This window comes from Mesoplodon densirostris, chromosome 12 (assembly GCF_025265405.1).
Source record: "Mesoplodon densirostris isolate mMesDen1 chromosome 12, mMesDen1 primary haplotype, whole genome shotgun sequence".
NCBI lineage: Eukaryota > Metazoa > Chordata > Mammalia > Artiodactyla > Ziphiidae > Mesoplodon > Mesoplodon densirostris.
The window spans coordinates 52,326,500-52,348,979 of record NC_082672.1 but is presented as its reverse complement, the minus strand read 5'-3'; the positions used below and the strand labels follow the sequence as shown (position 1 = coordinate 52,348,979).

The 22,480-nt window shown below is 39.0% G+C and overlaps 1 protein-coding gene across 3 annotated transcripts in view; it reads left to right on the top strand.

Moving 5' to 3' along the window:
* Positions 1–22,480, top strand: part of SOBP (sine oculis binding protein homolog) — a 152,629-nt gene that overhangs the window by 5,389 nt on the left and 124,760 nt on the right. For all 3 annotated transcript variants that reach the window (XR_009533971.1, XM_060114965.1, XM_060114963.1), the window contains exons 2-3: positions 7,443–7,581; positions 9,364–9,549. Coding sequence is in view for 2 of the 3 variants with exons in the window: in XM_060114965.1 (XP_059970948.1) it covers positions 7,443–7,581; positions 9,364–9,549 (325 nt within the window). In the remaining variant the exon portion in view is untranslated. The remainder of the gene's footprint in view (positions 1–7,442; positions 7,582–9,363; positions 9,550–22,480) is intronic.

The window sequence follows — 22,480 nt, the reverse complement described above, 5'->3', positions numbered from 1 at the left end:
TGAGAAGCCAAGCCCTATTCTCCTTGTGTGAAAGACAGACTCATAGAAACCAAGAGGTAACAGAGTTTTTAAATGAAAGTCAAAAACAGGGCCTCAAAAAAGGCAAATATCAGTGAATACAAGTGACTGTCTGAAAAAGGAGAGGTCCAGGGAAATAGAGGTGTCTTGCAAGGGTGACCAGACTTCTTGCATCTTCTAAGGAAGTGTTCTTTTTATTGAGTCTTTATACTTTTTATTTTTTTGAAAAAATTATTAGAAGTAGTAGAAGGTGGATCATTTAAAAATCTCTGAAGTCTAAAACTTCCTCTTGCGGAATGGGAAGTCAGCCATACTTGTACTCAAGCTAATAAGATTATTGAATATTTTCCTAAAAGAGAAGGGATATTCCAGGGTAGAAGGAAAAAAACAACAACTTTGTTTTTGATGGTGCCAATTGAAACATGTAAACAGACATGAAAGCCTGTGCTGGGTGAGATTTGCTGAATGTATATTTTAGAATCTGTAGACTGATAGGTGTTAATATCTCTTATATAACTAAAGGGCTGTGGAACTCTGTGCTGCTTTAAGGCCAGTGGCTTTTGGCATGGACAGGAAAACAACGTAACAAGACTTGGTGATTTTAAGGCCAGTGCTGCAGCTGTGATAGGACACAGCTGCACACAGCTGCACACCTGCCATGCCTGCTACAGTGTTAGCCCCAGGGCTGGGCTCCACAATTTCACACATTTCTTTGACCTTTTTAGGACATTTGATGTCCTGGCCACAGATTAAAACATGGGGACATAATTGTCTGTTCTGTGTCACAACAAGACAATAAAGCAACGTAGGTTTTTATATGTGGAAACACACAATTTTGGTTTCATGTGACAATAATACATCCATCTAATTCAGACTGTGTCAATAAGAGAGCAAGACTTTCTCCTCAGGCCTGCTCCAGGTTGGAGCTGGATTTTAGTGTTTTGATGTGTCCTCTGCCCTTAGAACTGTGTGCTAATCATTGTGTTGTGGCTGAGAACAATGCTGCAAAATGACCCAAATGGAGCTCAGTGACCTTCTTAAAAGGATTTCAGGCCAAAAATCTGTATGCAGTTCAGATACAAACAGCAAGGCTCAATGGGTAAAGTCTGCACCAAGAGTATGAATCTGGCTGCTCTTAACATAACATGCATGTGGATGACCCTCAAATGGGATGTCTGTGGGAGTGGCTTATCCTTAGGATACCATCAGACCCAGTAGGATCATGAGCGTGGAAGTACTTTGTAGTCTGTAAAGGGCTCCTCCCACAGTTCTTTTTCACTATTTAAATTTTGTCTGCTTCTTGGTAGAACCTTAAAATAAAACCGATCCACTAGATCTGTATTAAGAGAGATGACTTCAAGTCAAATCAACTTGAATTCCCAGTAGTCTGAGAGTGCTCATTAACATTGGATATTATAATTCTTTTAACTTTCAGACCTGGGGATAGGTAGAGCTAGAAATTGATTTCTAATCAAGTTTAATTCCTACTTCCTACAAAAGAAACTGCTTTTCTTCTGCAGCTTCATCCTCCCAGCCCTTTACAAATCTTAATTAGTGAACCCAGTGATGCTTAATAGAAATCTACCTCAGAAGTCAGTCAGAACCCATGGAGGTGAAAAGGGAGATAAAATATTTTCCAAAAATAACCATCATTCTATTATTCATAACCTTAACTGGCAGAGATACCAGCATTTTTTCCCCCACCTTGTAAATTGTTCAGGATTGGGGGTTTCCTTTTCCTTTGAAAGTATTTCTCACATGCTCCGCTTTCTTGGATAATGTGTGTAAGAATGTTTTGAAGTTAAGTACTGTAACTGGCAGATCCTTTTTACTGTCATTAGGACTGTGAATATGACTGACATGGTTGTCTGTGAGAAGACTATGTGTTAGTTAATTTTTAATTAAAACTATTTTTTGATTTTTGTAAAAATAATACATGGACATGACATAAATAGTAGAATAAGCAATATAAATAAGCAAAATGAAAAACAAAGCCTGTAATTTTCCCACCCAGACACAATTACCGTCAACGTTTTGATGTATGTCTTTTCATACATGGGAAATTATGGAAATTATGGAAATGGGAATTATGTTTGTGGGAAGAGGGAGGATGTTGCTTTCCCCTCATCTGAATGAATGATTGGGAGCTCTCTGAAAACTTTCTGCTTTCTTGGGTAGGATACCAAGTTGAAAACACATCTGACATTCAGTTATGCAAGGCCTGAGATAAGAGAAATCGGTGGTACCTACCCTATATTTTAAACTTTGTTTGGTGTTTTCAGAATAAAATCATTAGTCCTTTTTGAAGACCTTGAAGTACTTGCATTTCAGAGTATTTTGAGGCTTTATAATTACTGTGATTTTCAAAATGACTTGAAGTCAAGTCATTATTATTTACCTGGTAAAATGTTCAATTAAAAACCATTTAGAGTGAACTTTGACATGCATACAGTATTTCTAGTTGAATAAGGAGAGTGTCTAATGAATGTCCTGGGAATTAAATTCCAACAAAAATAAACTTTGCTAAGAACTCAGAGGAGTGGGGAAATAGTTAAGTTTCCTGTCTTTCCACTATCTTTCTGTGACCTTTTTAAAAAATAAATTCTAGGAAAAGATCATGCTTTCAGATGAAAGTTTAGGCTTTTCTTCTTTCTTTAGGAACCCTGGAGGTGAGAGAGGGGAATTGGAAAGGGAGAGGAAGGGGTATGGAGGTATAGTATTAAAAGTGCAAAGCCATTAGAGTCAGATGTGATGGCAAAAAATTGTCAGATGAGAAGATTAAATTTTGATTATGAATTTTAAGAACCCCTATCCCAACAATAAAGACAATTAAGGAGAGTAGAGATCAATGATCAAGTCGCAACACAAGCAAAGTTTTAGCATAGGTAGATATGTCCTGGTTGGAAAGCTCTTTGTATGTGACATTGACATCGGTGATATGATTTCTTTGCAATACTGTTGTTGGTCCAAGGAGGTAGCTCCTTTGGAGTTGCTGACACATTGGACTGTACAGAATTTATAATAGAAAGAGTCCTGGTATAAGAATCCGAAGATCTGTATTTTTGTTCTGACTTTACTAGGTGATCTCTCATGCCTGTCATTTACCTTCTGTATGCTCCAATTTTCTGTCGTAAAATGAGGATGTCACAGAGGTTCACCAAAAGTTTACTGTGGAAATCAAATACCTAACTCACAGGGTAATTGAAAGGAACAAGAGAGTTAAAGGATGTGGAAACACTGTAAAGTGCTATAAGAGTGTTAGACATTATCATTGTAATTATAGTGACCTATTTTCCAAACCCAAATTGGACCACATGGTATGAGAGAGGATTTTTGTGCCACTTCCAAGGGTGAGAGGCAGTCTGCAAAATGTGTTTTGGATGCCAGAATATTGAAATTCTGGCACATTTTGATGGTTTATGGGAACAATGATAAAATATTTGAGATAGTGGCTGTTCAGTAAAATTTATGCTGTGTGATCACTGTAATTATGATACTTCTTTACAAAAGGCAATTTATTTCTTGTATAAGTAGAAATTCTTTGATTTCACAGGATCTTAGAGCTAGAAGGGCCTTTAAGAGATTCTACTTGAGTTTCCTGCTCTAAGTCTCCAGGAGAAATTCTGGGTGAAGATTTTGGGGGAAGCAAATTTTACAACTTCTCTTAGTACAGTGGCTTGTCCTATTATCGAACAACCTTACCTCAAAAGTCTCTCTGCACTTTAACTCTTATCACCTTAATTTTCTGGTAGAAAAACTTGAAAACCCGTATGGACCATAAACATTAAATTCACTTCTCCTAGAATATATTATGTTTCTTGGATGGTAACTGCAAAATCCATTTCATTTCCTTTGGTTTAGCACCATAGCGAGCCCATATGATGTCTAGCATCAAGTTCTAACTAGAAATTAAAAATTATTTATTCCTTGAGGTTCTTTGATTTCTTAATGCAATAGTATATAAGACAGAGGTGATACCTATTCTTGTAGTTTGGTGTTTCTTTTTCTTTTATCTTGTTCAACTTTTTATGAAAAGTTTGGGAGTTATGGCTCAAGGCTTTATAAACCTTTTGTTTTCTGCTTTTCCAGTCATATATCAAAATATTAATATGTAAAAAAATATTAATATGTTTCTTTTTACTTTCAATGATAAGAAAGGGAATGTTTTAGAGTTTATTTTCACTGACATTTATAGTAACTCGAAAATCATGGAATAGATCAATTCCATATTGATCATACTGATTGTTCCATGAAGCCTCTGAGTTTTCAGGACAAACCGTAAACTAAGTGATGCACTTAAGATGCCCAAATAATATGAATTTTGTGTTAGTAATCCAGTTGAGGTTTCAGTATTTACGTGAATGTCTGAAACTTCTGGATCCCATCCCTGGGATTGGTTCTGAAAGGCTGAACGGATTTGCAGCTGGACTAAAACAAACAAATCTATATCCTTGGCTGGGAGGTTGCTCTGTGAATTATGCATCTGTAGCTTTTGTGTCGCTTCAGAGGTTAGACAGAACCAGAGAAAGAGGTGCCCAAGATACAAATGGTCTAGAAAATTAGATATGGTGGCCAGGAGTTACTATGCAAGAGATTTTCTGTTTTTTAGGCACATTTCTCTTAGAGATTGAGGCAAACAGCATATAAACCAGTAGGATGGCTTGAACTTGGCTTTTAGCACTGTTGGGAATTGTTTTTTTGATGCAAGGTGTAATCCTTATCCTTGGAGATTTCTGCTGCCAGACCCCTGATGGAGGACCTTGGTTTGTGTTCTTAGGGACTGTCATTCTCCAGTCCAGGCACTCAGCTAAGTGAAAGAAATTGGGTGTTAGGGGAGACTGACACCTCATTAAAGCAATCTCTTTTGATTGAGTAGTGCAGCATTTAGCAGAATCCTCCTCAGTGGTATTCCAGAAGTTGCTGAGCTTGTTATACATATCGATCATATCATCTTTGTGCATTCATGAAAAGAATTTCTATTTAATGTGGACATGACCAGCCATCAGATAGAATAAATACCTCACTAAAGCTTGATATGGCTGACTGTTGGCCTTGTGGATGGTAACACTGAATCAATCTGGCTAGATTTTAAAAAATTGCTTGTGCATTATACCATCACAGATTGACCCATTTGGAGCTCTGAGCTCAAGTGGGTACTAAAGCAAAAAAAAAAAAGAAAAAAATCTAGCAGCCTGTGGGTGGTTTGAAATGCCAGGTTTGTTTTTATGGAGTAGTGTAATATCCTTACTTTTTAAAAATATTTCTTTTTACTTATGTATTATTTATTTAATTTATTTATTTTGGCTGCACCGAGTCTTAGTTGCAGCATGTGGGATCTTCCTTGCGGCATGTGGAATCTTTTAGTTGTGGCACGTGGACTTTTAGTTGCAGTACGCAGGCAGAATCTAGTTCCCTGGCCAGGGATCGAAACCGGCCCCCCTGCATTGGGAGCGCAGAGTCTTACCCACTGGACCACCAGGGAAGTCCTTCCTTTCTTTTTTTATGCAACCCCTGCTGAAAGTGAAGTTCAAGAGAACATGGAACTTACACGTTGAGGCTGTGCACATGCTGGTTTAGCCTGGGTGCTTGTTTCAGGTATAAATTATACATCCCAGTGTAATTCAGAAATGACAACTTCTAGGGAGAATGAGAAAAGATTCTTTGAGCCACAGAGAAGGTTAGAATATATAGTTTTTCTAGCTCAGTCTAGGAGGCTCAGCCTGCCTTGCCTGATAAAGATGCCTTAAAAAAATTCATTCAACAAACATTTATTATCTTACTCTGTAGTATAGGATCCTTCTTTTTATTAAAAATTTTCCAGCTTTATTGAGAAGAGATATAATTGACACAAAACATTGTGCAAGTTTAAGGTGTACAATGTATTGATTTGATACATTTATATATTGTAAAATGACTACTGCCGTAGCATTAGCTACCACCTCTATCCTGTCATATAGTTACCATTTCTTTTTTGCAGTGAAAAGATGTAGGATCAACTATCTCAGCAACATTCAAGTACATGATAGTGTTGTTAGCTATAATCACCATACTGTACACCATGCTATACTATACCCTTTGACCAATCTCCTCATTTCCGCTGCCCCCAGCCCCAGGTAACCACTTCTCTACTCTCTCGTTCTCAGATAGAGATGCTTTAAGGCACACACAAGCATTAAGATATAGCAGCTGTTAAGTTCATTAAAAATAGTCACCTGGTAGTATAAGCTTTAAATCTGCCCAACTATTATTTACCCATTATTTCCACAGCTTGATATCTATAATAATAACAATAATAATGCCTTATATTTTGTAGAGTTGTCCCTCCAAATCTACAAGGGATTGGTTCCAGGACACCCCACACCCACACCACAATCCCTAAATCCACAGTGCTTAAGTCCCTTATATAAAATGGTGTAGTATTTTCATGTAACCTACACACATCCTACTGTATACTTTAAATCATCTCTAGATTACTTATAATGCTTAATATAGTGTAAATGCCAGGTAAATAGTTGTAAATACAATACGAGTGCTATGTAAATAGTTGCCTGCATGACAAAGTCAAGTTTTGCTTTTTCGAGCTTTCTGGAATTTTTTTTCCAAATATTTTCCACCTGCGGTTGCTTGAATCTGCAGATGCAGAGCCTGCAGATATGGAGGGCTGATTGTATACTGATTTATAGTTCATAAAGTGTTTTCATACATTATCCAAAATCTGAGCTGGCCAGTAACCTTAAAGTTATTTGGTACTTTTATGTTACTTGTCAGAAGACAATCACAGTGACCTTTGATTTCATGGGGAAAGAATCTGTCACTAGTGGAATTCGTAAAGGAAATTATGCTTCAATGTTTAAAGAATACTGTTACAAAAGGGAAAATTAAAAAGGGAAACCCTTGTAGACTATTCAGCTTTCTGGATGGTAGTGGTTGACAGTTGAGAAATTATTTCTCTGCTGAGATTTTGCTTTATCTGAGATAAGAGTCATGTTAAGAAAAAACACCTAAATTAGAAAGCAATTCTAGTTTAAATTAAACCACAAAATGGTCGATTGTTTTCAGTTTCAAAATTTCTTCTTAGCTGTTTTTGTGCTTTTACCTTTCAATATTTTTGTATTAGTGTAAGATATAGAATTTGCAGAAGGATATGCCAAAATATGACTTCTTATTCTTAAGCAAAACTGACAAATACCCTTTCTCTTATTATCTTTAAATTGCAAATGTCTGAAGGCCTGTCATAATTGGATGTGTCATCCTGAGATTTAAACGCATGACAGGTTTTGAACGTGGTTTGAAAAATGAACGTGACTCTAAGGGAGGTAGGGAGGGGCTGGCAGAAAATGGGTGGTGGAAACAGAATTCGATTTATGTGTTCTTTTCAAATAGTTATTGATTATATACATAAGTAGCCTATGCTTCTCTTTCAGAACTTTGCAGAAAACACCATGAATGAACTTCTTGGCTGGTATGGCTATGATAAGGTTGAATTGAAAGATGGTGAAGATATTGAATTCAGAAACTATCCTACAGATGGAGAGAGCCGGCAGCACATTTCTGTTCTCAAAGGTAATGACATTCAATGTCCTTTCGTTCATGCAAACAAGGATTAACTATCTCAACCTGCCGGAATTGAGTTGCTCTGGGACTCGTTTTGTTCATGATGCCAATGGTTGATTTAAATGGACATCCCCATAAGCAGAACTCTGCAGAATATAAGAGCACAACAGAAAACAAAAATAGACACAGCTTACTCTCCATCCAGCAATGGGAGAGTTAGCTAGACAAGGGCTAGCTAAGTGCTGTGGTCCTGCCCACAAATTGATAGAAAGGGACAGTGTTTGCTAATTTCTAGTTTCCTGAGCCCTTCGATATATCAATTGTTAAAGACTGGTGCTTTCTGTTAAGTGAAATGTTAGGTTTAGATTTTCAGACTGTAAGAGACAATCATGGTTAGTTTGATAATTTCTCCTCCCCCCTTTTTGGGTGGGAATTCTAAAGGAAAGCCCTATTTCTGTTTTCTGTTTGAAGTTTTCACCCTTGCCTCATCCACACAGCCTTGGATAGGGTAAGAAGAAGAGTAAGAGAGTAGTAGATGGTTGGGTCCTATATAATTCCATAAGAATGATCATCAAAGCCCAGCCAAAGTGTAGAAATTAGAAGGTTGGTGGAGCTGAAATAACACTGAATCTGCCGGTGGGTAGCAGTGCCTGATATTTCATGAAGCCTAGAACCATTGGTGGGTGTTGATCTGCATACTGAATTTATGAACCTAAATTTGGATTGAGGGTTTGTTTGTCAAAGAAAAGGAGTATGTGAAGAAGCAATCCATTCGGGGAACTTTAATAAAATATGACTAAAACTAATTGTGTGATATAATTGGCAATCTGATCAGTATTTTCATTGCATTCAATATCTATTGGCATAAACTACCTGTTCATGCATTTTATTTCCAGTCTTTAAGATAGTGCTTTTCCTTCTTATATGCCAAGCAATGAAATGTAAATGAGCTGTCCTCCAGGCATGTGGAATTGAACGTATGTGACAGATTTTATGTTAAGCTTGGTATGAAATTGTACACATCACGTTACAGAGGTAGTATCATCAATTTCACTGTAAACGAAAAATGCAAGTCATGAGTTTATATTCTGTAAACTAATAGCTCGTTTAACACTTGGTCTAGGTATAATCTTTGCCTCTGGGGAACATGGAGAGAGTGCCAGGATATGTTATTGGAGGGCACAAGTTGTTTTCTATGGTTGAGTGTTGTTGTTGTTTTTAATGATTCACATGCAAGGATAAAATTCACAAGGTTCATATCATTATAAGTTTTCTTTATGATCATTTTTGTTAATTTTTAATGGGTACTAATGGGTTAATTTAATGGGTCTACCCTGTGAAACAACAGTTTTTTCCTAATCATCAGCTTCTTTCTCATTGGTTCTTTTGATTATATTATCACTCAGGTTTACAATACAGTGGGACCTGGTTACAGTGCTACGGGGGCACTTTTTAAGCTTCTCCCCTGGTAGACAGAGAGCGATGTCTGCTGTATATCACTTTGTACGTGGAAAGGGTTAATTGCCTCTCAATTTTCTGTGGGCTTTTACAGTGCTAAAATTCATCACCACAGTACAGTTGAGATGTTAGCTATCGTAGTGGAGCAAATTATAAAGGAGCCCTTTGGAAATTTATGGTAACATGACTGAAAAGGTCCAGCATGGTCTGTGGAGCTCTGGTAAAGTGTTTAAAGATTTGCAAGAAAAAATTTTTATTCCATAGCCATTTTACTTGAGAAAATGTGGTTGTAAGCCCTTTCATCATATTGAATGTGATTTTCTTCTTTTACAGAAAATTCTTTGCCAAAACCAAAATTACCTGAGGACAGTGTTATTTCACCATACAATATAAGCACAGGCTATTCAGGGCTTGCCACAGGAAATGGACTCAGTGACTCACCTGCAGGGTCAAAGGATCATGGCAATGTGCCCATTATTGTACCTTTAATTCCGCCACCTTTCATAAAGCCACCGGCAGGTAAGTCAATACTGGGGTTTCCAGTGATAATGATTGATAGAAAATTGTTTTAACCATCCTATGGTAATTATTAAATGCTTAAGTTAATTTTGGAAAAGACTGTTTTAGGGACTTTGCAGCTAAGAAATGTTAGTGCATGTATTATTTAAAGTAGTATTGTTTTATTAAGCCAATCTACTACTGCTTAGGCTGTCAACTTTCAACTGACAATAAATTTTTCCTACCCCTGGCTACAAAAAAAGTTATTTTCCTTCTCTGAAATCATCTGTTTAAAATAAAAAAGGATGAACTAATTTAAAAAATAAGATATATACTGCCTGGTTAGCAAGAAAAAAAGGAACCATGGTTGAGCTGGGTGGTGGTGCAGTGAGGATCATGTCCCCTCTGGGGGTTTTGCGAAGGAAGGGACAGTTTGTAAAGTGTGTGTGGCAGGCTTGTTCCCCAGCGTGCCTTCTTATAAATCCACTTAAGAAACAACCTAGGTTACCCATCTCATACAGAGTTCTTCCTAATTTGTGCAAAGCTCTTTGAGAGCTTAAAAAAAATGGAGATCTGAATTTCATTTGCATGAAAATGTAATCAGTTCTTTTGTATTTCCAGAAAATTAGATGGCGGTGTATTAAGCTAGATGGCAATGGGCTGAGCATGGTGTTGTTTTATTAAGCCAGTCTTAAAATCTTATTGCAAGCTAGGTTACGGTTATGCTCCACACAGAGAAAGAAGTTCAGTAATATTGTATCTGGCTTGCTGTAAAATGTCAGAATTATGCTAGAACGCTTAATTGATACACTGGTTATTTTTCTGTATGTTGAATTGAACAATGATAAATACTGAGTTTTAATAGCAGTACTTATGATAACTCACTAAAGTTAATGCTTGTATTTTTTTTAAGGAAGATAAGTGTTTGGTTATGTTTCCATAAATAGTGAAGATATTTGTAGATATAAATTCCTCGGCTTATAGATATATTTGTACCATCTTCTAAATATTACTAACATTTTTCTTCATGGTATGGGCACATTCTTTTGCTTGGCCTATGACATTTTAGCAGCAAAAGTGTCCTTTCATACTGAGGTCCTCAGATATGTCATTAAAATCCATTTACCTGTCAAAATCACTTGTAATCGTGTTTGTCTACTAAATACTAACATAAGTTGTGTATCATATAAAGTTTGTCTCTCTAATGCCACTATTCTCCTTTGGTTGATTGATTGTTTTATGGTGCAGAGGGACCCAAATTTATCTCCTAAAGGTCAAACACATATTTTGCATAGGACAACTGGAGGGAAGGGTGACTACTTTTGTTAAATGTAGGGTTCATTGTTTGAAACTATGTCCAGTGGCTTAGGTGAGTGGTGATGATGATGAGGGTATCAAGAAAACAGTGTGACTAAGTGAAAAGAACACAGGCTTCACATTCAGACAGATTGTGTTCAAATCCAGGCTTTGTCACTTACCAGCTCTGTGAGTGTAGACAAGTTATATGATTTCCACATCTGTAAAATGGGGATCACAGTTTCACCTTATGGGATAGTTGTGGCCATGAGATGAGAAAATGTAGGTAAAGCACCAGCATAGTGCTTGCCACATGAAAACCATTCAGTAAACACCATGCCTCTTGTTCTTTTTTTTTTCAGTCCTTATTCTGCCCTAGAGTTATCATGCACATAATTTGTGCAAAAAAAAGTGTGTATCCAAATGCAAATTCCCCTCTAAGATTTATTTGAGCAAAGCAAACAGCTCTAGAAATTAGCATAGCTGAGGCTAACATGAGTTTGGCATGCCAAAAAACCTGCCCTGGAGTTTCCTGCTGAGCCAGCCACGTGGAATTCAAGCACACAGCTCCTATTTAACTCTAATTCCACATCAGATCAGGAAATAAATATTCAAAGGATAGAGGCCAAAAATTGAGCCTTGGAAGTCTTAGATGTAGGAACTCTGAGGATTTAGAAGCCAGAGTAACTGAACACCAGTGGTTTTATGCTGTCTTCCATGGAACTCCAAGGCACTCATCTGTTGAAAACAGAATGTAGGGAAGGACATGTTTAATTTTCTGTATATGCTCTAAACCTTGACTCGATCCTACTCCAGGGTTCTATATGACACGAAAAAGATACACAAAGGTTCTCTGCTTTCAAGGAGCTTACTCTATTATTCCCTAAACAGAAACTTACAGGAGAGATGAATTTTGATTTAGTTACGTTATCTAGTGCAGGGGTCAGTCAACTTTTTCTGTAAAGGGCCGGATAGTATTTTAGGCTTTGGAGCTCTACCGTCTCTGTCACAACTACTGAACTCTGCGGTGGTAGCAGAAAAGCAGCCATAGATAATACATAAACAAATGGGCATGGCTGTGTTCTAATAAATCTTTATTTACAAAAAAGGCAGCACGCAAGGTTTGGCTTAGGGACAATAGCTTGCTGACCCTAGCACTAGGGTAAGATTGGCAAAAGTCTCATAATAACAGGAAGGTGAATAGAGTTTCTAAGAGTCAGGCTATGAGATTTGTCAAGGTGCTCTGTGTACTATCGTGAGGAAGGGACAGTGACAGGGCAGGAAAATAGTGAGGTTTTCAGGGTATGTGGTGAGCTCTGGCACATAATAGGCACTCCACCAGTGTTTGTTGAATAAATGAATGAATGACTGATATTCAAATTCCTATTGCACATGCAGAAGATAGTACAGGCTACTTTGTTGTTCACTGGGAAAGTGCTAGGATCTTGTTTGGATTAGTCTCAGTCTGTCTGACCATGACCATAGCCTCTGTGACAGTGATGTGAGTACTTATCCATAGATAAGTGTAAAGTCCACAAATTATCCAAAAACTCCCATCTAGTTAATCATTTCAATTTTTCCTTTTCCTAAAACTTTTACCAGAGTTGTTATTCAAGGTAATCAAGTTGAGGGACACTCTGTCAATGGTCTAGCCATATATAGGTTAATGGGGCATTTCTGAGGGAAACTAATAAATCATACGATGGCTAGGAACAAAAGGCCCCTTGGTAATCAACCCCTGAATAATTCAGAGTTTACTGTATCGTGCAAGTGTCTACTTCTCGGGATAGGGAAGAAGAGGATTGTATGTATGCTCTGGATTCCTGGAAAGAAAATAACCATTAGCCTTCAAATTATTCCTGTTATACTGTAAACCGGCTATGTGAAAATGCTAATAATACCTTATGTTTGTATTAAACCCTTTACAGTTATGAAACTCATTCAGATTTTATTATTTTATTTAATTTGATCTTTACAATAACCCTGGGAAATAGCATTTGAGATATTATTAAATAAAGAACTGAAGCTCAAATAGGTTAAATGGCTTTCTCAAGGTCAGGTGGCTTCTAAGTACTTGAGTCAAGACTAGTACTAAGGTCTTCTGACTCCTAATCCGATATTCTTTTTAGTATAAAGTTGCCTTGTCAGCGTATATATACGAAACTTCCCTAGACTGTATCAGAATAGGAGTATTTATTAATCTGCTACTTCAGATTCCTTAGTGACAGGGGATACAACTTGTTCCTGCAAAAGGTTATTTTTTTCAAGTCCACATCTTTTGGGAGACTTGATGAGTTCTCTAACTCTAAGCATCTGTGGTTCTGTGAGCCAGGATGACCAGCAGTGGTAACCCCCCAGCTTGGTTTTAAAGTCTTGCCATCATGAAGCAAGTTGCTCCTGCTTCGAGGTACCAGAAGGCTCCATCTGGTCAGGCACTAGTTCCAGAGAGTGTTCCATGTATTCAGGCAGGCTCACCACTGGATCCCATCCACATTTGGCAGCCAGTGGGCCCAATGGAATACTCGTGATCGGGAACACGGTGATACCACACTCGCTTGGATTTCCACTCTCTTTTTGCACAGCTGCAGACAGAACTGTGGGGGTAGCTTATTTCTGGGCCTGGGGGATTGCTTTTCTGTTCCTGCACCCTTTTTCTTCCGAGAAGGGGAAGTTCTTGCGCCTTGGTGATTACCACAAGCATTGACCCTGATTCTGCTGCACATGTTTGCATCCAATTGCATCCGATTTCCAAGGCTCAGCTGCCCTTCCCCCTTCAGAGACAGAATCTGGCCCTTGGTGTAGGGTTTGTGACATCACAGTCGTTACTATGGTAACAGACTTGTTATAAACACAGAATAATAGCCCTGCTTTTACTTTTTTCTTTTCCCTCAAATGAAGGGAATCACCATGATCTTTAAATAAGAATCACAGACTTTTCTGTAGTGGACAGAATAAGGTTTTGCCATATAGAGTCACCATTTTAAAAAAACTATAAGAATATAATGATTAGAATAATATTAGAAAATAATAGAAAGTATCAACCAATTCTCTTTTTATACAAACATTCCTTTATCCTTCTAGTTAGAATGAATATGAAAACCTCCTTCTTTGCTAATTTAAAAAACCACGGCGTGAGCATAGTCTGAAGTGGCAGAATATATATCAGCAAGAGTTTTGAAAGATAACTCAGGTTAATTACATTGTAACCTTGCTGTAATTCTTCTCATATTAGAGATTTTAATATGGGTTCAATCCTTTGGGACTTCATTCAGAGAGGGTTGTATCAGTAAAGGGCTTCCAGCATGGATTGGAAGAGCTGTACGACAGTGAGTCTCCATCAGCATACTTAGGCCTGCACTGCTCCCACTCAAGTGTGACTATTGAAGCAAAGCCATTCAAAATGAATTTTAAATCCTTTTTTTTTTTTTTTTTTTTACAAAGACCATATATTGGTCTTTATTGCTTTACAAGTGTAATAGCACCCAGTTCCACTGAGCAGACATCAGCCCTCTGCAGTGGTTGGGCAAGCTTGGGTTCTGGTTAAAGTAACCAGCTGGGACTTGAACTAGGATTTTTTATCTCCTGCTCTTAGACTTGCTCCATGAACAACATTTTGCTCCCAAGACTTTAAAAAATCAGTAAAACAATTAGTGCAGTTTGTTTTTGTTCATAAGGTAAAGATGAAATGCAAAGACTTTGCTAGTGAAAGTTTCACTGAGCCCAGTTGCAGAAAACACTGTGTATCTAGGAAACAATATTTTAGATCTGAGTCTTTTGTCAGGTTTTTCCAGAGGCTTATAACTTGCCTATCATAAGTCCAGAATCCCTCTAAATCTCTGAATACTTTAAAATAAAATGAAATGTGAAAAAAGGAGGGAATATACTTCTCTGGATGCATTTATATGGCAATTTTGAATAAAATGTCTCTTACCTCAAATGGTAAGTGACCTTATTCTTATTCCCCAGTATGTTCCCGTGTGTGAAGTGAAAGGCAGGGTCCATCCACACAGCTCACACAGGTTTATGTGGAGGGACATGAGATTAAGCTTCTAAGACCAGCTTGATTTCCTTTGTGCAGGAGCGTCTTGCCTTTCTTGGAAAACAATGACCATTTCCTGTCTTCCAGGATGGTTTGCTTTCAGTGAGCTTTCTAAATTTGTGTTCGGTCATAGTCATGGAAATGTGATATATTTTTTCAGGCAAATCTTGAAATTCTTAAGGGGTTATAAGAACTGGGCTCTAAGGAACCATTAGCTTAATTGAGAATATGGAAACATTCACGTGATCTGCTAAGCTCTATGTGTATAGCTGAGTAGCCCACAGTTAATAAGCATGTTACTTTTTGGCTCTTGTAATTCTTACATGGAGTTGTACTTGCAGGGAAGTGGGAATCAGAATGTGGTTTGCATTATGATCATTATTTATTTTATCTGTTATTCAATATTCTTGGAGCTTGCATATGAATGCTGTATTCCAAATAGCCATTGAGAAAACAGGATTTAATAAAAATTGCTTTGCCATTTATTTATTTGTCCAACTTTTAAAATATGATTATTGAATAAAATTACCTAGAGTTAATGGGATTTGGATGACTTACTATTTATGTAGTAGATACATTTCTCAATAAAAAGAAGAGGTTCACTGAACCCTCAGATTTGGAGATTTTTCCAAACCGCTTAGGACGAGGACAGGAGGAATTATAGTGAATGACAGGAAGAGGAGTAGTTAATAACAGTATTGATATAATCTCATCAAGCTAATATTTTTTGAGCACTTATTATGGGCCAGGCATTGTGTAATAGATTATCTCATCTAATTTTCAGAAAGACTCTGTGTGGATGCTATTATTAACCTTGTTTTACAAATGAGGAAACTGAGACCCAGAAAAGTTAAGCAACTTGCCTGAGGTCACACAGGTAATAAGTGGCTGAGCTGGTAGCTGAACTTAGGCACAATGTCTCCATAACCCGGATTCCTACCACTTGATTTTCCAAAACACTGTGTCAGTCTTTTAGTCAATAAGGTATTTACTGAATGTTCTTTACATTATACGAGATAATACAAATATATACAATATAAATACAAATTATATATATGTATATGATACAAATATATATATCATCCCGATCACCAAGAACTTACAGTGTACTTGATATATAATCAAAACATTCTTCTTTTTTTTTTTTTTTTTTTTGCGGTACGCGGGCCTCTCACTGTTGTGGCCTCTCCCGTTGTGGAGCACAGGCTCCGGACGCTCAGACTCAGCGGCCATGGCTCACGGGCCCAGCCGCTCTGCGGCATGTGGGATCCTCCCGGACCGGGGCACGAACCCGTGTCCCCTGCATCGGCAGGCAGACTCTCAACCACTGCACCACCTGGGAATCCCCAAAACATTATTCTGTTTTGACTTTGGAAAGTATGAAATAATTTAACAGCATTTGGAAGGTGCATGGTGGGAGTAGAAGGGCAGTTGAAGTGCAGTAGCAGAAAGTCTATAGGCAGATACTCAGGAACTGTGATGTTTGTACAGTTGGGGAGAAATGGCATCTGAAACAGAATGTAAGCTAGAGATAGTCATTTGAAATTCAAAGTGATACAAAAGACACAAAATGAAGCCTTAAAATGTTAGCTGCTATGACATGGGTCCTGTTTTACCTTTCCTTATACAATCAAGGGGCCTTGAAAAGGTGTAAGTCAAATTTCAGTATGTTCAGTCATTCGTAATGCCAAATGGAATGTGTAGTTTGAATGGTAGCATGATGTGGTGGAAAGACCACCAGAGTAAGAACCAGGAGACCTGGATTGTTAATGCCAGCTCAGCCATTTATTGGCTGTCTAATCTTGGATAAGCCACTTAGCCTTTCTGAGCCTCAGTTTCCTTGTCTGAAAAATGATGTAGTTAACTAAGGTAATCTGTAATTTCCCTACATTTATAACATCTTGGTTTTGTGACTTGTATAGTGAAATGCCTAGATGATTTAATATTTGAAAGGGTCTATTTTAATATGTCATAATATGTATTTGTTAATTGATTGAATATATATAAAGCCAATTACCTATGTGTGTAGTTACAGAAGCTGAAATTCTGATGGAAGATTTATGCTACTTAGGACAACTTTCAGTGATTGTTAATTTTTACTCTGAAAGAGTCACAGATGTAGAAAACAAACTTATGGTTACCAAGGGGAAAGAGGAGGGAGGGATAAGTTGGGAGACTGGGATTGACATATACATACTACTACATACAAAAAATATGTAGCTAGTAAGAACCTACTGTATAGTAGAGGGAACTCTACTCAATACTCTGTAATGACCTATATGGGAAAATAATCTTAAAAAGGGTGGATATATGTATATGTATAACTGATTCACTTTGCTGTACAGCAGAAACTAACACAACATTGTAAATCAACTATACTCCAATTAAAATTAATTAAAAAAATAAAATTTAGAGAAAGTGCTAGAAAGGTGAAATATTAGTATATAAAAAGACTGTATCACCCGTATGTTATTAAACCTAATCATTTTTGATGTTATACGTAAGTTGTGATCACTGGAAGTAATTCCCAGAATTTCTGCAAAAGAGAAGTCACATTATGTCGAATTTAATTTACCAAAACAGGCACAAGAATAAATAGAAAACCTGAGTAGTCCTACATTTCCTGAGTAGTAAGGAAATTAAATAATTAAATCATTTTACAAAGAACATTCTAGATCAAGAAGCCTAAAAATTAAGTTATAGGCATGAGGCATAAATATCTCTCACAGTGGTCTACTTGAGAGCTGCTTTTGATACCGTGTAAAGTGGAGAGAAATGAAGGGGCACTGGGTGAGTGACAAAAGTAGGATACACATTACTCTACACCAGTGGTTCTTATCAGGGGGTAAATTTGCTCCCCCCCCCCCCGGGGACATTGGGCAATATCTGGAGATATTTTTGGTTGTCACAGCTGGGAGAGGGGGTGGTACTGGTGTGTAGTGAGTAGAAGCCAGGGATGCTGCTAAACCTCCTACAATGCACAGGACAGTCCCACACAAGGAATTATCTGGCTGAAAATGTCCATAGTGCCATGGTTGAGAAACCAGGCTCTATAGTGATGACAACTCTGAGTATGGGACACCTCTTATGTGCCACCCCAGATCCTCTTGGCCCCATAGTGACTGCTATAGTACTTTGATAGCTTAGGCCTGTGCATTCTGAAAGGACCTTTCCTCATGCTTGTGGCATATGTCCCTAGCTTCTTGCTCTGGGACTTCCCTGATACGGCAGCACGATTTTCATGTAAATCTTTTTGGCTGCATGCCCACAAATGCAAACCAGAAATATAAGGGAATTAACACACTAGGTCAATGGGGCATAGATGTGATGAATAAATTCTTTCTCCTTTTTGTCCCCTGGGTAAAGAGTTATGAAATGTATGTCACATACTCCAAAGATTGTTCTTTATGATTGAATACCAGTTTTCCTTAATAGTGGCCAACCTAGTATCACATTGTTACATTGGCTCTTCATCCTCCCCAGGTTCATTCCCCTTATCGCCCCCCCACCCTACTTCCTGGAATCACACGCCCAGTAAACCAGCTGCATGCAGATCTTTGTCTCAGATTCTGTTTTCTGGGAAACTCAGCATAAAATACCATGTGTGTGGAAGTCCACACTGAAAGATCAGAAATTAACGGAAAATAATATAAAAAGTTAGAATTTTATAAACATTCATGTTTGTCCCTTTAAAGTGAAGCATAAATATATAATAAAGGATTAAAAAGAGGGTACTAGATTTGTGGTGGTGCAAATATTGGAGAGCTTAGAAAGGTCCACTTCTAAAATTGTCCCATCAGCCAAAGAATTTTCTAAGCCTCTTGTGGTAAGGGCAAGGGACAATAGTGGTGGCCATACAGAAGGAGAAAAAAGGAAGGAAATTAAGTGAGGGGTTCAAGAAAAAAAAGAAAGGAAAAAGATTACCCCTTGGCTGCCCTCCTTTAAATGTATCTTGTTATTTTGAGAGATTTAGAGTCCTAGATTTTTAGTTAGAAGGGACCTAGGAGATCATCTAGCTAAATCTCCTCTTTTACAGATGAGGAAAATGAGGCTGGAGAGAGTAAATGACCTTCTCAAGGTCACTGAGTTGCTTTCATGGCAGAAGTAGGGACACCATCTAAACATGGATTCTAAATCACACACCTCTGTGATCCATGAGGCAGCCTAGAACTTTTCTTGGCATTCTATAAACTCTTTTTGGGGGTATGACCTAGCTAGGATTTTAGAACACTCTGCCCCAGATCACCAAAGAGCTAAGATGCTAACAGGAAATAATAGGAAATGTCAGCTGTACTTCCCTTTGCTTGTAGAGGGTGGATGTGTTTCTGGAATTAACTTAGACTTGACTGAACTGTTTGCAATTAATTATTTGAAGGTATAAACAAAGTTTGGTTAAGAGAAGGGAGTGATGGTGAAGTTGGTAACTCATGTTATTCTAGGGACATTCCCAATGCTGACTTCTCCAAGTTCTTGTTAAATTGAGAAGACTTAGTTCATGGACTTGGCCAAGGAGAGTGGAAATAACGATTGCATTCTGTTCTGGGGCTTTTCACTGGTGTTTCCCTCTAAGGCAACTTTGTTCTGAGTGATTAGATGGTGCCCTTGGCTTCCTCCCCCACCCCCTGCTCCTGCCCTGGACATCCAACCACCCAAGGTACACGTAGTAAGGATTCTGCTTTTTCTTCTCCTTATGCTGAGGCCCAAAGTCAGACATTTCATTCTAGTCAATAAGATAGATATGGTCCCTGTCTTAACTAGCTCACAGTCTGGTGGAAAAGACAGACATTAAAAAGAAATCTCAATCAAGTGTGTTGATGATCAAGTCCAGGGTGCTTTGGGATCTGACCAGGTTCAGGGTCAGGAAAGGCTTCCATAGGAGGAGGTTTAAGATATGGAGGAGCAATAGGACTGAACTGGTCAAGGATTCTGAGGCTGTGGTCGAGAGAGGAAGCAGCACATGGAAAGACTCAGAGGAGAGAGCCTCAAGGAAAGCAAAAGAAGCCACAGGCCCGAGAGTAGACAAGCTGTGAGACTGGTCTCGTCCTGGGAGCCATGGAGAGGCCATGCTGAGGAGTTCCAACTTCTGGAGGGCAGTGGATGCCACTGGAGGGTTTTGGGCAGGTGAGAGCAGTGATCAGACTTGTGCTTCACAAGAATTCCTCACCTCCAGAGTGGAGGGAATGAGCTAGATGGGAGTGAAATGGGAGGCCACCTGTAGTACGGGTGAGAGGTGTTGGTGGCTTCACTGGAACGGACAGCAGTAAACTCCATGAGGACGGGTCTTGTATAGCCTAGAGTAATGCCTGGTACGCAATTAGACTGGGTAAATAGTAATTGAATGAATGAATGCAATATTATAAAAATATTTAGGAGGACCTGGTGATTAATCAGAATGTGGGAGGTGAAAGGGGCAGGAAAGATACCAGATTTCTGCTAGCGGGTAACTGCATGACTGCATGGGCCAGGAACTGAGATGGGAAACACAGTGAAGGGACAGGTTAGGGGAAAGGTGTGTATGTAGCTTTGGACATGACAGGTTAAGATGCTGGGAGGCAGTTGGAAATAAACTGAGAAGTAACTGTGTTGATTTGGAAATCTTCATCTTATGGATGGTAGCTGGAGTCACAGGAGTGCATAAATACTATGGCCCAAGGGGACTGTGCAGAGAGAAGCGAGGACTCTGAAAGGTTTCAGTGGGTGTGACCCTCCCCCTTTCCCATAGTGGGGCTGTTCTGGCACGTGATGTCCCATCACATTCCCAAGTAGGGATTGGCATGGGGCCCCTTCAGAGAGCCCCTCAATCATTCATCATTCTCATTCAAGAAATCTAAATGAATATTTTAAGATGGGAAGGTGAAGAGCTGAGTAAATTATCTTTTTGACAGTGTTCCAGCAGGTTCATCTTGGTTCTTTTAACAAATTTAGTTGAGTGAAGTTCTTCCCATTCTTCAGTCTGCTGAAGGAGACTGAAGAGGAGGGGCTGAGGAGGAGACAGTGGTGCTTGATGCGAAGGCTTTACCCTCCCCATGTGTCCCTTTGACCCCCTGGTCTCTAGCCTGTCAGTTCCCCTCCCCTAGGATGGTAGCCCCAGCAGGTATGCTGCTTAGTAGAACTACCTGGAATGCTGAGAGGTGGGACTTGGTGTGCTGGTCAGTCACAGTGGGGCTGCTTATACCTGCTTTGTGGTCACCAAGAACACCTGGCTCCTGTGACACCCCCAGTGGTGACAGAGCCCTGGGAGCAGGCCTGGTTTTCCCACGGTCCTTTCCTACTGCATGTTGGCATTTTATGCTAGGGGCAGTCATGGAAACCTCCTTGAGGATGGGGATCGTGTCTGTCTTGTTTGCCAGCATATTTGCAGGCCCTAGTATAGTGCCTAGCACAAAGTAGAGTAAATAAATGAATCCGTTGTCTACAATTAAGGTTTCCCCTCTGGGGAGATTTGTCAACCACTGCAGGGCCCATTAAGTGTAATTAATGGGACAGCCAGATTTCAGAAGGGGAAATGAGCCCTTCAGATAAATAGTGGGTAATGGGTATACTTTTCCTGCGCTGAAGTCCTATATAAAGCAGCTTGACCCTTTAGTCCTAATATGCTGCTATTTGTGTTTCTTTGGAGATGATGCCCCTCTATGCAGGGCAGTGTCTTGGAATTGCTTTTCCAGCAGTGATGCATGTGCTCGTGTACACTTTTTGACCTTGCTCCCTTGTCCCTAATCATGTGCATTTGTTGGCTAGATGCTGGGACTCAGTGTGTGGACTTTAGCCATGTAGGAGAGAAAGGTCCGGTGGAGAGCAAACCCATCATTGTCCCAGGGCACCTGAGATTGGACAGGGGGCCAAATCCAGGACTCAGGGATGGGGGACAAGAGTTTACTCAAGCTTCTTTTCCATTGCAACCAGCCAGTGAACATGAATTATCCAGTCTATTAAGAGCAGTGTTACTCTCCCATTGCCTTATTATTGATTTCTGCCATTTTCTCTGTAGGACTTTCCAGGAAAAGGGTTGCCTTCTCTGTATATGATGCCTATAGCAGACACCACAGGACTTAGTGGACCATGGGTGTCTTTATTCAGTCTGGTGGTGTTTATTGAGGGCTGGTGGGTGTTGGTCAGCAAACCCAGCACTGGCCACATGGCTGCTGGACTTGTCCTTCTGCCCAGTGCAGACAAAACTCCTGGCAATGGAGGATCCAATTCTGGGCAACAGAGGAGAAACCTTCCTGATAATTAATGGCCCACATGGAAGTGCTCATGCTTCAGCACTAATGTAGGGTAGTAGAGCAGAACATCCCAGGGAGACATCCTTAGAAATCCAGTCTTGTGGGTTCTCTGTGAAAATACCTGTCCCTGGTCAAATTTGTGAAATACAGCCATTCTTATCTACCTCTTGAAGATTTCTAATTACACATTGGTGGAGCCCAAAAGTCTTACAGTAAAGAACTTGTTGTTTAGCCCAGTGTTTTCCATACATATTTGACCATGGAAGTCTTTAAAAAATAACACCCCTTTAAGTATCCCATAGTATTAGTGTTCTGTGGGGGGTGTATTTTGGGAAACGTTGCATAGAGGATTCTGGGTTTTCCTTACTCTTAAGTTCTATCCTCTTCCTTTCTT